This window comes from Chelmon rostratus, chromosome 22, assembly GCF_017976325.1.
Source record: "Chelmon rostratus isolate fCheRos1 chromosome 22, fCheRos1.pri, whole genome shotgun sequence".
NCBI classification, from domain to species: domain Eukaryota; kingdom Metazoa; phylum Chordata; class Actinopteri; order Chaetodontiformes; family Chaetodontidae; genus Chelmon; species Chelmon rostratus.
Genome location: NC_055679.1, coordinates 18,080,539 through 18,097,742, shown reverse-complemented (window position 1 = coordinate 18,097,742; position 17,204 = coordinate 18,080,539). Strand labels below are relative to the sequence as shown.

At 48.2% G+C, this 17,204-nt stretch overlaps 1 protein-coding gene across 9 annotated transcripts in view; it reads right to left on the bottom strand.

The window, feature by feature from the left end:
- Positions 1 to 17,204, bottom strand: part of celf2 (cugbp, Elav-like family member 2) — a 186,782-nt gene that overhangs the window by 63,113 nt on the left and 106,465 nt on the right. For all 9 annotated transcript variants that reach the window (XM_041964181.1, XM_041964183.1, XM_041964182.1 and 6 more), the window contains exon 3: positions 10,286 to 10,482. In XM_041964181.1, the coding sequence (XP_041820115.1) occupies positions 10,286 to 10,482 (197 nt within the window). The remainder of the gene's footprint in view (positions 1 to 10,285; positions 10,483 to 17,204) is intronic.

The following is a 17,204-nucleotide window of genomic DNA, read 5'->3' as shown; positions in this document are numbered from 1 at the left end:
ACTCGCAGCTCACACACAAAGCTCCAGAAAGCCAATAAGAGCGCGCATATTATTTTAAGTGTATGTCAGCCTGTGCGCTTTGTATTTACAGAGAAACATACCTGCATGGCAACCTCGAACAAGTGAAAAAAGTGCGGCACACTGGCATTAATAAGCTCTTTCCATCAATTTGTGTGTATAGTCTCTTTTCTCGCAGCACAAACATTTACCTGAAGGCCGAGAGGGCTCAGAACAGGGACATACGCTCTGCTTGTGCTGTTGAAGAGGGACACTCGAAAACACACACAAGAGATGCGCACACACACACACAAACTCGCAGCGGAGGGAAGAAAATCTATTAGGCGGCGATGTGCGCGTGTGGAGGAGTGCAAGAGCGAGACAGACGGCGAGGACGGACGTGGGAAAGAACGGCGGAGTGTTCGCAAGACAGAAGAAGAAGAGGGGAGAGGAAGGGCTGCTGTGAGTGGAATAGAGAGCAGAGGAGGGAGATGCCTGTTCATAAATGCTTCATGGCTGCTGAAGGGGGCCTTTGACTGAGTGAAGACCCACGGCTCCCCCGCCTCTGTCAACACATCTCCCCCCTCCAACAACAGGTCGACCCCGGCTTCACGGCTCGAGACAGCAGGGCTGCAGGGGAGCCGAGCGGGGCGTGTTGAGGAGCCGCGCTCGGCCTCACGTTGCAATTTCAGGTCGATATCGCCTTTTTATTTAAAATCAGGCGCCGGTCGGGGCACGCTGTCCGTGTCTGATCGTGATAATCAGACCAGCCAGCGTGCGACGCTCCTCAGAGGTTACACCCTGCACCGCAACTTCACTTTCTTTGTACATTTAATTAATGCGTGCATCTTTTTTTAAATTGTAATTTCAGAATGGAACGTCCAAGTCTCCCCCGCCACGGAACAGGTGGATGGGTCATCGTAGCTTAAGCAGCGGCTAATCTACTTAAAAGACTTTCATTAGCCTGGCGTTCAGTGCAGTGTCCCACGTCTCTGAGACATCCTCTTCACTGGACTCTTTTTATTTTGCCTTCTTTGGCTTGTTGTTGGCATTTTAAACGGTAAAAGTTAAATATCAGCTCTGACATGCGGAGCCTGCAGGTGCACGCTGAGCTTCAAACCAAATGAGCACCTGACAAGAAGATATCCGTATCGACAGCTTTGGAAACGATTCAGTCTGGTTTCTTGAAGTGATGCAGCTTTATCTCAGCTCTCAGCTTGCATTCACAGAGCGTGTGTGTTGATGTCACCCATTCAGCAACTGCAGCCCCCTACACGTTCACTAACCGGCCCCGCTATGGTTGCAATGAGCAGGTGGGGCTGCGACACCAGCAGGACAACAAACCAGTGAATTATCTATGAGAAATCCTGGACCATTAGCAGTCTGCGGGCTTTGCAATAAGCCAGAAACTGATTCTCTTAAAACACGAGTCCCAGAATCAAAGAATCGTCGAGGGAAAGTTTGTCCCAAATTATATCTGGATCTGATATCACGACAGCTCTTTACCTTTTCACCTTTGCTCTCCAGGTAAATGCACATGCTGAATGTTACTGATATAAAATTCAGTGCATATTATTTCAAAGGCTGTCAACATTTTGGGCTTGTGACCACTTAAATTGCAACAAAATATACGGCCCTTCATCAGAGGTTGCATCCTGTTTGTCTACAATTTGCGAGCCGTGAGCCGTAAACTGATTTATTTGATGTCTGTGGAGGTAAGATTATGTCTTATGTCGCATTTTTCCTGATTCATCCTTTGGGTCCAAACCTCCAGGCTGGGAGCTGCTGCTGCTCTGTTCAGTGCTCAAGTGTTTGGGCTTGAATCAGCATAGGAAGGTGGGGGGGGAAGGGCAGGTGGAGGTGGAGGAGAGCGAAAGGAGGAATGCCCCACAGTCCAGCAGAATGTTGGTATGGTTTATTACAAGGGGAAGAAAGATTCGGGTGGGGGGTGTATCGGAGAGCTTCACCCTGAGCCCTTCCACCCGAGGCCGGCTGCAGCTCTCACTGTGACTCCCTCTTTCTCCCTCCATCACTTCCTTTGCTTCCCCTCCACACTCCTTTTGACCCCCGGGGTTCCACTCAACCGCTGACCCACATTAACTACACTCCGCTGCAATTACAGCTCGCGCAGGCCTCTGGGTGGCGCGGGACACACACTCCCGATTCCTTGGCTTTTCCTCCCCCTGTAGCCGTTCCCTCTTTCTGTCGGCGCCGCTGCGAAAATGCCCCTTAATGTGTATAATTTCTGTGTGTCAAAGAGCCGCTGAGTGACAGCAGGGACGACGGAGAGCACATTCTGAATTTGACAGCGCAATAAAGAACAGATTGTCAGATGGAAAAATAGGGAGAGGATGAGTGGATGCCTTCAAACAATGCCGCATTTCTGACGGGCGTTTGGCTGATGTTCTAATCCTGTCAACGCAGGAACTGGTCCAGCTCGCGGCACTCCACAAATCTATACAATCCACTGGTTACTTTGGTGGAAAAGCACCAATGTCACCCCCCCTCACCCCCATGCAAATCCTCCCTCCCTCACCGCAAAGACAACAAGAGCACTTTCCGGAAATCAAAGCTGCTTTCTGGCCGACCCCGAAATGCTCGGAGAAAGAGAGACAGAGAGAGGGAAAATTCCAGCTCTGCAACTTCTCTCATAGCCGAGCAACTCTGTGCGTCGCTGAGGCAAGCAAAAGTATAAACACCGAGAGGAGGAAAAGAGCGAGACGAGCTGCGATCCACACACACACACACCAGCTCCCATTAAAATCCACCTGCAGCCGCTCTCTAATTGGGCCTCGGTAGCCGGCTAAAAAATCTAACGTCTAGTTAAGGCGATATAATTGGCCGCTCTGCTTTAGGAAAGAATGAAATAAATCAGCTCTCCGTCTCAGGTCGGCCCCGTCTCAACTGAATCCATTAGAGCAGATAATTGTCTTGGACGGCGAAAGCGTCCGCTCTGCATTGCCACAGCTGAGCGAGAGGACGCAGTTGGACGGCGCTCTGGAAAGCCGACGTCCGCCGTTGGCCGGGCGTGGGTCCCCCGACGCGGCATCAGAGCAGCCCAGGCGGGGAGATTTTCATCTGAGCGGCGATCGAAAAAATCAGACGCTGTAATCTGCCTGCATGTGTTTATCTCCCGGCTTGAAGTTATTTCCCAAATGTTCATTGGATTTTTTTGTGTTTTTCCGCTGTAAGACGACATTTCGGGCTCGAGAACGGTGAAATGATGAAAATCTATTTCCGGCATCCAGGTTAAACACTTGTGAAGAAATAAAATCACCTCTCGGGGGGCAGTATTGATTGTACTTTTCGTTTTGAAGGCGGTTCACATGAAGAACTGCTGCAGCATCTTCGGTGCTAAACGCTAAACTCTTCCCCAGAGATCGGCTGTCAATCAAGCCGCGTGGGCGGCGGCGTGGCGCCTCGTCTCTCAGGTTCGACGGCTTGATTTTCCTACAGGTGGCCCTTTTGTCTTCGTCTGGGCTGTAGGTTGAATCACGTTCGTGCAGCAGTAATCAGCGACAGACAGCAGAAAATGGAATATGTCATAGATTATTGGTTTTGCCGAGGGCTGAGCGATTTGAAGAAAATATCTGGCTGTGATTTTTCAAACCAATATTGCATTTTTCAATTTATATTGCAATTATTTTCTATAAAAGTGACGCGTCGGCTAAGACAAATCACAAATTCGTCTCGTCTGTACACGATAAGAATCAGATGCAATAATCTTTGTTGTTTCAGGTCTCCAAGGACTCAACCAGTCAGTCAACTTCAAAGTAAACTTGCCAGGTTTTCTCATATTTATCAGCATATTACATTAAAGGCTGCTCATGTGGATTTCAAACATAATCACAGCCTTCCAAAGCGACATTATATTTACTGATAACAGCGTTGTGATTGGCTGATTATGGTGAAGATGTCTTGTCTGGACTTGACGACACTTTAAAACTATAATTTGACAGTTTAAAAATGTGCTAATTCACTCACAGGTGGAGAGTTAGAAGATGAGAAGTTTGACATGTTCTCCGAACTAAATGACAAAATCTGTCGAACGCTTTCTGATCCGAGCCCTCGTTCGTCTGAGCTTTCCAAAACCGTCACAAATCACCGTTTTATGAAGTTTTCTGATGTGACAACACTGTGGGCGCGTTTGGTCCGGCTCAGAAACATCATGGTTTGGGTTAAAATGAACGTTTGTTGAACCGTCCATCGCTCCATGATAACGTTACCTGCCTCCCTCTGTTCAGGGCTTTGTCACACATGTTGTTTTGAGGGACTTTCTGAAACGGCCGATGTTCGATCTTCTTGAGAAGCGCCTCGCTTTCGTCTTGGTGCTAAGCCGAGCTAACGGCGGCTGGCTGCAGCTACACGTTCAGTGCACAGATTAGAGAGTGGCGTCCTCTCATCTCACCCTCCGCCGAGAGAGACCCAGCAGCTGCAGAGCTGCCTGCTAGCTTCAGTAGCTGTCTGAAACGGGATCGCCTAAATTCTTCATGAGGAAAAAGACAGTTTTGAACAGCAAAAGGACACATTTATTCAGCTGTTTCTCTGCTGTGGAAACGGACAAACGGTGAGAGGAGGTAATGTCTGTCTGTCAGCATGTGGACTGCCTGATTTATCTATTTTTAAAGCCACTTTTAGCCAGCGTGCACACTGAAAATCAAGCATTTTGTAGACGGTATCTTCGCGTTTGCACATCAAAACACACTAAGATTTAAGTGCAGTGTGTATTTTTGGAGCAGCTGGGCTTTGTTGAATAAAGCTGCTCGATATTTATGGTGATATCCGACACCTTGATGCAGAGAGCATCTTCACCAAACATCAGCCAACAAACTGAACAGAATCGAAATGAACTAACTGCAGCTGAAATCGCGATTTCAACGTAAAAATGAAGAATCGTTCAGCTCTGGTTTTGACTTTGTGTTACTTGCTGCTTGGACGGACAACGTGGCTTCATCAGACGGGAATCTCGTGTCTCGGCCTTTTAAAAAATCCTCCGTATATTTAATGACTCTTTTCCATTCGCACAGTCTGTTTCTCCTCTGATTTATGCCGTTATTCTTTATATTTTGAGTGATTTCCGGGCCACGTTGTGCACGGGGACTCTCGCGTAGGACACAGTCTGCTAATGAAGACATTCAACTTACTCTGTGCATGTGTGTCTGTGAATTCAAGTGTGTGTGTGTGTGTGTGTGTCTCAGCAGCTCATGTGGGCAGGCTGTATCATTAAGATAAATGACATCGTGTGTCCCCTGCCAAAACACACACACACACACACACACACACACACACACACACTGCAACAAACCCGTCATGGCGCTTAAGGTTGTGTTTTAGCAAAAGGACCATTTTCTGTTTACCCCTCTGGCTCTCTTTGTCTCATTCTCTCTTTATCTCTCCCTCCATCTCTATCTCTCTTTCAGCACAAAATGCCAAATTGCTCCATTTCTCACCGGCCCCCCCCTCCTCCCCTGCCCATCCACTCATCTGGTTATTAACTCCAAACACATTAAACCAACAGTAGAGCCACGATATTCCCCAGACTGTCCTACTCAGAGCAGAACACACACAAACACGCACAGCCTAAATGCGTACACCTGGGTCAAACTGCAAAATGGATTCTGCATGACGCAGAGAAACGACACAATTGGATGCTTTAGGGCCCAAAAGAACAAATCTGGTAACTTATTAAAAGAAACCAAGTTTGGCTTCTAACTCACCTAAACAGGCTTAAAGAGATCAATCGAAGCATTTGCAATATGGATTTTTGGAAGCTGATCTATCTGGAATGATGATGTTCTTTCGTTCCAGAAAATATTCTGAAAATGACTCGTGTTTGCTCGAGGAATTTTCTTCTTGTCGGGCTGAAGAAGCCTCTCAAGCAGCACTTACAGCCGTCGTGTGACGGCAGATGATGGCAATAATAAAACAGGGGGATTACGCTGATCCACAGATATCCAGTTTTTGGTTTGACGTGCAGGACTGTGTTCCAGCCGTAGCTCTGAGCGAGCATTAAGTCCTGGGTTTTTATCTTCCACGTCGTGCAATTAATCATTAATTTATTCATAGCTGTCCCGCTCCGATGTCTGGCTGCCGTTTTTAAAACAATATTTTACAACAAACCGGACACGCTGGTGGATTCAAATGAAAAGAAAACAGATTGAGTTCGACTCAAGACACAAAAATGAGGACTTGAGACTGGATTTGGACTTTGGACAACTCAATTTCGAGCCTGGAAAAGTCTTGATCGCAATGAAATATGATCCCACTGTGAGACGTCACCTTTTGATTTGGACTACCGTCTGGAAACCTTGAGTTTGGCATCATGGCCGTCGCCAGCTTGGAGCCAGAAGTGTGCATATTTAGACACGAGGGTGGAGCGGATTGCGGATACGCTTTGCTACGCCTCTGATCCGACTGGATCTGACGAGAGTGCAAGCCATGGTAGCAACTTGTAGCCACTTCCTAAAGCTTATCCTGCTTTATCAGCTATCTGTGACCATCATTTACACACTGAACACCCCGCTAAAGAAAACTTAAAACTAGCGATTGAGACCATAAACTCTTTAGGAGAATGTTTACTGAGGTAATAAAACAAATGAGAAGTAGGATCATTTCCCCATAAGCTTCCATGTAATTGCACTTCTGATCACAGCCAGTGGAGTCGCCCCCTGCTGGCTGTTACAAATAATGCAGCTTTAAGGCTTTTCTGTATTGGCCTCACTTTTCAGACCCTGAAGCTCCGTCCGCTGTTTATGCTATCTATGGTTGCAACCTGTGCTAGACTGCACAAAAGTCAGATTGTACGATGAATTATGTTAATTTAAAAAGTAGATGTTAGCAGAGACGTGACGCTAACCATGTAGCTCAACAGCTTAATGTAGCTTCTGCATCATTTCAGGTCAGATTCTGATCCAATTCTGGTCTTTGGCTGCTGAAAAGACAAATTAATCTGTTAGTGGACATGAGCTTACTGTCCACCATGTTTCTGTTAACCTCCACCTGGGACAACCTGAATCCACCAGTGTTCAGGTGCATTTAGTTGAGACTCGGTTCCCTAAAGACTCGACCTGACATTGAAATCAAGAGAAACTGCATCTTGTTGAACTCATGTAAAGAAAATCTGCACCAGCAAATCTGAATTTAACAAGGCTCAGTGTTTCAGGTCCTTAAATCCTCCATAAATGCATGAGCCGAACATCTCATTTAGGAGTTATCTTGTACGTGACAAACGTCTGCTGTCAATTAAACATTCACAAAGTTTTTGTCTTTTTGCTGTTAATGTTCTTTTTTGGACTCGCGGCCGCCGAAGCGTCGGCTAATGAGGATCCAAACAAAACTGAAAGCAGGAACGAGAGAAGTTGTTGTGGAGTCGTAAAGGCTCGGAGCTGCAGCCCCGGAACTCTTTCAGCGTCTCAGCGGGACTAACAAACTCATTTAAATCCAAACTGCTATCTCACGAAAAAGGAGAAAGTGCCTCTGGGTCGCCACCGGGGCATTGGAGTGGGCTCATTTGCCCCAAATGGCTGAGATCTTTCTCAAACAACACCGTCGCTAATTTAACATAAACACACGGAGGGAAGAGAGGGGCCACAGTTTCCCTGACACCGGTGAAATTACCGTCGGCTGCGGTGCAACACTGAAGCCGGCGAGAGGGCCATTGCAGCTCCTCCGAGTTGAGCGGGTGCACACGAGGCCAGGCGGCTTGCTTAACTGTGAGAAAACAACAACGGCGCTCAAAGCCTGCGAATAACAAGGCCAGTAAGAGCCCAATCAGATGCTACATTTCCTCTTAAAACACTCCACCTCGCAGCCCAGGAGGAGAGACCATGAAAATGAGGCATATACAGGCAAAGGTTGTCATTCAGAGAGGAAAAATAAAAGGCTCGGTAGGTGTTTTCTTATCCCATTTAGAGGTGCCGGTGAGTGATACTCTTGACTCATCAACCATAAAAACAACTCATTTCAAGGGTAGTGAAGATGAAGCAGGAGATTTGAGGGAGCTGAAGGATGGGAGGAGGAACTCTGGCCCTGTTTTTCCTCCTCGGCAGCAGCAGCAGAGAGAGAGAGAGGGGAGGGAGAGGAGACCGGTGGGGGGAGAAGGAGTCATCTCAAGGCTAAGAACACACCAACACAAAGCGCATGACAAGTGTGTTGGTGTGCAAAATGAGTTGATTTAGGTTTTGGCAGAACGCTCGCTTCAGGCTTTCATAAGCTCGTGTGAGTCAGAGCGAGAGGACGGCAGACAGAGAGGAGCTGGAAACAGGTTGAGATGGAGTCGGCGGGTGCAGACAGGTGAAGGACACCACACCTTTTCACCACTGAAAGCTAAATGGAGTTTAAAACGCGATCTCAGCAGCACGTCAGCGTTTAGAAAGTGACATCAGCCTTAACGACGCTCTGCAGAACGCCTGTACGCTCATCTTTTTTTATTAAAAAGGAAGCAAACGGGCGCCTATTGACCATCCACCATGTGTGCTCTGCTGTGCAGCTCCATCACACACCACCAAACCTGTGTTCCCGTGCTAGAGCATTACTAACTGGCTGCTAGCTGCTTTTATGGTGTGTTTCACTGGTGCAAATCCTCTAAAATCTGTGCAGTTAACGCCAAAACCAGCCGACATGCCGTCACTTTTTGCATCCATGGCGATCTGAAAGTCCAACAACACCTTCACTGTGTTTTCAGTTTATGATGTTTATTTCAACATCCATTTCAGGCAAGTCTTTGTCATTTTTAGGAAACTTGGATGAGGCTGTGGAAAGACGAAGCCTTGATTTAATACCGAATGCGCCAACATTGATTTGAATGATGGAATGAAATGAAATAATCTGTGAATATTCAACCAAAACCAGAATCTAAACAAAACAAAACGAACCCTGGTCTACGGTGTCAAAGTCATCCCCACATACGACCTACGTGCAGCGCGAGTCCGTCACACTTCCTGCATCGCAAGCAAACGCCAGCAGACGTAATCCAGGCAGTAGTTAAACACCCTCCAAACCGCCTCTGACAGAGCACAGGATCAGGATTTAAACGTAGAACACGAGGCTCCACGATGTGGATTTCGCCGCGACATTAAAGCGTCAGCAGGTGTTTCCAGACATGCGCGATGAAGATCAACCGCTGATTCATATTTTGTTCCGTGTGAAACTTCTCTTGAAATTTGCTTCACAGTCCCCCCCCCCCCCCCCCCTTCGATGTCCTCCTCTCTCTCTCTTTACTTTCCTCCCACTCTCCATGTCTCATCAGGAGTGTCATCAGCCCCCACTCCGGCTGAAGCCTGTTAATATGGCAGCGCTATTGTCTGCCCGTTCGTTGCTGCTGTCTCTATTGTTTGCTCTCACACTTGACAAATTCATCAAAGGAAAAAGAAAAGGAATGAGAGAAAATAGCTGCAAATCATGCGGCTTCGCACAATTGACTGTGTAAGTCTGGCTGGGAGAGTCTTTGTCTTCCAGTGGTGCACGAAATGCGTGTTTGCTCGTGTAATTTTGCACATATATCATTTCTTCTGCCATTAAATCTGTGGGACGGCCCACTCAGCCACCGAATGGCGTGTGCGTGTGCATACACACTGTGTTTCTGTGTGTGTTTCTGGGTTCGTGGATGTGTGGATGTGTGTATGTGTGTGTCCATACGGGGAAGCATCTCATTACAAATTCAAGTCCCGCAGTTAAGAGTGAAGACGATTCTCATACATTCAGATGAAAGGAAAAATGAAGAAAGAATGTAAAAGAGGAAAGAAAAAGGACAGTAAAGAAAGAAAAAGACAGGGAAAAATAAGGAAAGAAGGAAGCAAAGGATTGGAAAAGAAAGGAAAAAGATAGAAGGAAGGACAGAGCGTGAAGGAATAGGAAAAGGAAGAAGGGAAAAGGGAAGGAAGAAAGAAATAAAAGTGAGATAAAAGTGAGATGAAGTAAAAAAAGAATTACAGAACGAAGAAGAGAAAGAAAAATGGAGGCAAAAAGGACAGAATGAATAAAGACTGAAAGAAAGAGGGAGAGGAGTCAGGAAAATGATTGGAAGGAAAAGGATGGAAAGGAGGAAGGAAAAGAAAGAATGATGGAAGGAAGGACAGAGAGTGAAGGAATGGGAAAAGGAAGAAGAAAAGAGTAAAAAGTAAAATAAAAGCGAAAAGAATTAAAGGAAGGAATGAATAAAGAATAAAGAAAGGAAAAAAGAAAGAAAATTGGGATGAAAGCAGGAAGTAAAGGACAGGAGGGCAGGAAGTAAAGGACAGGAGGGCAGGAAGTAAAGGACAGGAGAGCAGGAAGCAGGAACCGCCTGTACCTTTGCTCTGTGGAGGGTTCTGGCTGCGGTCTCGGAGTATGTTGATCTGGTAGACGGCGCCGTACGGCTCAAACAGCTCCTTCAGCTCCTTCTCTGACCAGGAGCGCGGGATCTGGCCCACAAACATCTTGATGGCGTCCGGGTCCGGCTGGTCCGAATGCTCCAGCGCCCCGTTCATCTTCCCGGCCGTGCCGTTACTGTTGAGAGACAGAGACAGAGGAACATCGAGGGGTTAGAAAGACGCCATGTTTATACCGGTGACGCCGACAGAAATCCACAGTTTCTGTGCTGTGAAAACCTCAATAATAAACTTTCCAGAAGCTAAAAGAAGCAGATTTTGACGTTTTCCAGCTTTGTGTCAATCAGGTTTTAAAATGGTTGAAAGATCGTTAATAGTGGAAGAATTTTCTGAGCTCATAAAGGAACATTTATTTCTTCAGATCATCTGAAAAATCACCAAATCACCAAAACTGGAGATACGTGGTTTTCACTGGAGAGACGCAATTAGAGTTAAACACAGACGATTACAGCTGATTTCAAACAAAATAGAAGAAGTATTCCTTTAGAACGGCCTTTAGACCATCAGAGGGACACAGAAACTCTTTGCAGCAGAGCGAGGCAGCTCTCGGTCCAGGTCTTACAGACTAACATCCCTGAAGCTGGCACTCTTTGTACACACCGACCGGACGCATCAGCACGCCGACATATCACGGCGAGCCCAAATGTGGATGTTTGGTACGAGAGGCGCGACGGCGGATCCATTCAGGGTGCCGGTGCTGTAGGGCAGAGCATTAGCAGCCCATAAGGCACGTCCCCGCGCCTCGGCGGTGCGTCTCCGGCTTTTGTGACACGAGATCTGCCGCCGTATGCATGTCGGCCCGCTGTCCGCCGCGCTGCACGCGTGCATGTTTGTGCGTGCTCGCGTGCGTGAACGAGTGCCGGATGAGCGGCGTGTGGATGCGAGGCTGTGTGCGAGGGATTAGGCTGCAGGAGCAGCGCGGCAAACCTCCGGGCCCTCTAGTGGGACACAGATGCTGACACGCCGATTGGTCTGGTTACGTTTCCACATCTGGAATGCATATGAAATGGAGGTGAAGTGCTTTTTCACCGCAGAGCTACAACACTTATCTCCACAAAACACACTCTTCTGTCCACGTGTTTGGAATGTTAACTCGAGCTACGGCGTCTCGAATAAAAGCGAGTAAAGGCTTTCAATGGCGAGGCCCTACGGAGACGGGAACACCCGGGCACGCACGAGGCAGAGTGTGGCGGCGTTTTTGAGGACAATCATACGCAAACGGCTGGAAGCACACACACAAACACACACACACACACACGTCACTGCCATCAAGGCCTGTGGTCTATTTAAGATGGCTGAAAACCAATTTAATGAAACCAAAGTCGATGGCTGTGCTGTTTTATTGCTCTACTTTCCCTTTTGTTATTCTCGGCAGGAGAGAGAAAGAGCATTATCTTAAGAGGCAAAAACAAAACAAAGCCAAATCCCGAGCTTGGTTAGCTGACAACGCTAATACCACCCTATAAAGCTCAGCAAGAGGGGAAGAGAAAGAGGGGAGGAAGGCGGGAGGAGGAAAGAGCGATATGGAGGAAGGCTGTGAGGGAGGGAAAAAACATCCAGACCTTTGAACGCGGGCCATCCATCTTTTGCAGAAAGAGCCGAGGCGCTCAGCAGAAACGCCCAATTCTTTAAAGGACTTAAAGGACATGTCAAATAAAACGCCAGAGCCGGCGAAGGAGTCAACGAGCCAAACCAGTGCTAACAGTCCTCGGGGCAGCCACCGCTCCTCGCTAAGCTGTCCGATAAATCGCGGGGGCCTCGGCGCAGAGGGAGCCCCGAGGGTGGGTAGAGAGGGAAGGGTGGCGGCAGCGGCGGCAAGGAGTTGCTGCCCCTATCACCGGCTGATGTTTAGGCACATATCGGACGAGCCTCGTCGGTCGCTGGGTTCAGACTGAAGCACATCATCCCGTCGCCCTCCGACACACACACACACGCACACACACACACACACACATCAGCTGTGTGTGTGTGTGTGCGAGAACGCGAAAGAGCAGAAAGAGAAAGAATAGCTGGAGACAATCCCTCATTGTTGGCTGTTTATGTGAGGCCCGCGGGGAGCGAACGAGTCCACTGGGGGGGGGGGGGGATACAATAGCCGGTGTCAGAGGAGCGCCTCCCTTCTCCGGGACACTGTCCGCCCTGTGCGCCCGCCGCCGTTCACCCCTCCTGCTAAGACAATGAATAGCTTCACGCTCGCAGCCATGAGGCGTGCGAACGCTCACAGAACCGTCTCGTGTGGATCGCGTGCTCGGTCGTCTCTCCCGGGGCGCTTGGAAGTGGGCGACTCTCCTCGCTACAAAGGAACGAGCGCCCCTTCCATCGCCCCCGTGGCCAAGACTGACAAGGTGTTATTGCAAGCAGACAGAGGTTTAGCGTATGTGTGTGTGTGTGTGTGTGTGAAGCTCAGCAGGAGAGTGTCCTGGGGCTCAGATTAAGTCGTTGAGTGGATCCACTCTCGCCGTGGCCTCTCCATCTCCCTCCCTCTTTCCCTCTTCTTCCTCTTCTTTTCTCTCTCTCCCTCTCAATTTGAGCCAATTGTTTGCCTTAATGGCTTAACTATTGCTTCCATCACTCCAGTCTCCCTGCAGCACAGGGCCGTGACTGAGGGCTGATCTACAGCGAGTGTGTGTGTGTGTGTGTGTGTGTGTGTGTGTGTGTGTGTGTGTGTGTCTGCTCAGCCAGACTGCAAAAGAAGTGTCTGGATGGGTCTTTGAAGCAGCTGCTGAGGGTTGTTATTCCCTCACCTCACACTCACATTAGACAGCAGGCTCAAACTCCAGCTGCACGATATTGACCATAAAACCTCACGATGATAATTTATTTATTCATTCATCATCTTCATTTTACATTCGCAGCTCCTCAGACCTCCCCCCGTACCAGAGGAACTGTTCAGCGTCCCGGCAAACTCGCTAATTGGCTTTCTTTCCGACGGCGAGATGGGAAGATCAATATTACATCAATCTCTTGTCTGTCAGGATGTGGTTAGCCTAGCTTAGCATAAAGACGCGAGGCTTGGGGGAAACACAACGAGTAACATAAACGCCTCGTAAGCAGTTTTTTGTCCATGATGCATCCTGGTTGTTTGACCTGCAAATGAACCGAAATGTTCAACAGCAATTTGTGATCTTCACAGTTCATCCCACCAGAATCATGTAGGGCGTCTGTGCAAGTAGGTCATCATGACCCGTATCTATGTCCATCGTTAGGCTGCAGTATTCCTCTGATGGCCATAGTCATAATGACAAGGGGCAAAGGGGGAAGTCGGGTGACGTCGCACAAAGAGCAAGAAAGTCTGCGTATGGAGGAAGAAGTGGTGGAGGGTCAAACAAACACAGGGCCAGTGATGTAACAGTAACATACCTGTTTTAACTCAAACCACCATTTTTTCTAAGCCTAATTAAGTAGTCGCTGTGTCAAAGGTAAGGTACACCTGTTTCTGGTACTCTCATATACAAATATCATATATGTTGTTGACCTAATTCTCTTAAGTTACTGTAAAAATCCATGCACACATACATCAAGCCAATAATGAGGCCTCACAGGGCAAAATTGAATTTTACAAATAGTCAAAACTACAACTGTGGAAACAACTAAACTCATTTAAACCTTCAGAGGCTGCTTAGTGTGTTTAGTTAATCTGTTTCCAGTCTGAAATCTTTGGCCTGCACATGTCAAAAAGCTGATAAGAGACCTGGTCACATGTGTATAAAGCTAAGAAAACAGCACATTGTTCAAGAAATCAGGTTACTTAAAGCCTGAATAACCTCTCAGCACATTATGTAAGTAAGTGATTTGAGAGAAAACTCGACTTCTGCACCTCCTGTTGGCTCTACTCTCAGGCTTTAGAAAACCCTGCCTGTAACGGGAGAGTTTGGCCAATCACAGGTCATTTCGGAGTTATTTCGGCTGTTCTGCAAACACACGTCCCCTCAGATGGTGAAAGCCAGACCTACATCCACACTTCATTCCAGCTCTGTGTCGGCGCTGGCAAAGTGAAAGTGAAAGCCTGATGTATACATACAGAACACGTGTGGACACGTCTCTGCTTCGGACTCATTATGCTTGTTGTTGCTTGTACTGACGCGCTGACGGAGGCGTGATAATAAACAGTGAGGGAAGCACTTTTGAGGAGGGTCAGCGGTGCGTTTGCTGAACTCATCCACTCCTCCTGGAGATGGAGATGAACTGAAACCTCATTGCTGTGGGACGCAAAGGCCAAAACAAAGAGCTGAGAGATGGCAAAAAGCACAACAGAGGTGAGGAGAGCTGCAGAATCAGGTGATAATTCTTTTCATATTCATCTGGTTACATGATCGTTACTATAAAAAAACTGATCAGTGCAGCTTTAGGTGCATTTGCAGCTGCACTGCTGCAATGGCCCAACAATAAAAATCAGATGGTGGCAGAGAAGGAAAAAGACGAATAAGCCCCGCCTCCACAGATGAAGAGTAATCTGTGACGATGATGAGCTGCCTGGAATACATTACCGGCCTGCGATCCTCTGTGTTTGCCTTGTTCACAGCTGGACTCCAACAGGCAGCCAGGTAGCAATGAGCTACAGGAAGACAGTGGGAGGGGGGCGGAGTGGACGAGCGAGGCAGGTAGGAGTGGGCATAAAAGAGAGGGAGCCGGTGCAGGAGATGGATGCAGATGAGCCAGGTCCAGGAGTAAGCACAGCTCACAGCTCAGCATGGGCTCTCTCAGAAACCAGGCGCACACACGCACACACACATATCACACGCGCACACGCACACAGGCTACAGTTCAGGCTGGCTGCGTTGATCCCCCTGCTGTTTTTCCCTTCTGTTTCTGCTCTAAAACACACATCCTCTCTGACTCCCTTAACCCCTCAATCGCAGCGTACACACATGCCGCAAAACACCACTCACACACACTTCAGTGGGTTTGTGGAGGGGCCGAGCTGTCGCACGCTCCTTCTCATTGGCAGCGTGTTTGCAGGGTGTGTAACGGTCCCACAGGGGAACTAATCTTGTTGACAAGCAGAGTGAGAAACATCAGTTCCCCCCCGAGGGAGCGGAGCGACCAAGGTCAGCTAAACACACACACACACACATGCGCATGTAGCGGTATGTTAACACACACACACACAGACCTGGACAGTCGCATATCCTCACACGTACACGCACGAGAGCAGAAGATGCTGCACAAACATCCCGACACAAACACTAAGAGCTGAGTTGCGACGCTGCGATCACATGGCGTCACTGTTCCCGGCGTGGAGGACGCTCTAAGATGTTGCAAGATAACTACGCTGGTCCACATGAAATACTGCAGAGTTTCAGCTCTTCAGCCGCTAAAACTAATGAGAATCAAACAGTCTGTGAACGTGAAATCCCGGAAGAAGCACCCAAAGTACGAAATGCTCGGTGTTTAAGGAAGACCAGCAAAAAGAGTCGGAAAGCGCCGAAAGATAAACACTTCAGCGCAGACGCAGATACGCCAAGCCCCATTTAACCGGTGATCTTCTTCTCTTCTTTGTACCTTTATGTCTGGAAAAATGAAAGGCAAGCTGGTTGTAGAGACAGATGCTCAGGAGTGGGATTTACTCTTCATCAGGTTTCATTTCATACAGGAGAAAAATGACTACAGGATGAGGAACCCCGGCTGACACCCGACACTGAGAACGATTGTCAGTTATGTTCTGACTGTGAGTGACAAACACGGCATTTCCCGTCAAAGGCAGAGCAGTTCGGGCATATTTGCGATATTTAACTCGTTCTGGGCTCTTCTCGCTGGTTTAAAGTGGGCGAGACTCAGAAAACAAGCACCAATCAGGATGCAGAAACATTTGAATCAGAATCAGCTGACAGTTGGTGGGCTGTTTGGACGAAAATCTGATCAAACCAAACCCACACGGTCCAGCTCAGCTGAGGGTTTGAATGCTAAACTCGTGATGAATAACACCTAAATGTCTATATTTGACTTTGTTGCTTATTTAGTCATGAATATTCAATGTGACAGAGAAACGCTGTGAGGTTTAAAATGGGCTCTTCTCCTCAGTGTGATGAGCACAACCCCACTCGAAGGCACAAGAGAAGGAGTCTCCGAACGGGGGCTCAAACACACCTGAACACACAACACCTGCACGCACACGCACACACAATTCATTTCATAGTCCTGAATATTTTCTGCTGCTGAATCAAACTGTAAACAAGATTAGCAACTTCACCACAACACGCCGTAAGAGGCGTGCTTTTCCCCCTGAATCCCGCTCTGTAACTGATTTTGTCATCGGCGGCGCGAGGCGGATTAGTGACTCAAACTAAATGAGTGGCGTACTGTATCGACTGATTTATTTGGAACGCTTTTAGTTTTCCTGTAACTGAGTTACAGCGAGGTAAACTGGCTCCCGGGGGCCCTGTTCGAGCCAAACGAGGGAGTGTGATATTGCCTGTGATTCACTTGAACTTTACAATAAGCAATATTCCGCCCACCTTGGGTGCAGCGCTGGGACGACAGCCGCCGCTACATACTGTCTGCAGCACATTTCATATGTTCGTTATCAATATTTCCCCGCTGCAGGAGGGAGGACGGCTTTGATGCGACGAGCGCCTGTGAACAACTGCGAGCGGCTGAGCGAGCCGGGTCCGTGCGAGAGTGAGTGATTGCCTTCGTGTGCGTGTGTGTGTGCGTTTGCGGTTGCCATGGAGATGTGGCGGCACATGCGACGCGGGGAAACGATCAGATAAATGTCACAGTGGCTAATGAAGCTGCACCGGTGCCCCGACGCTCAGCTAGCTCTGCGCTAACGAGCTACCACACGCCGCCGCCCGCTAATGAGAGGAGACACACACACACACCTACACCCTCACACACACG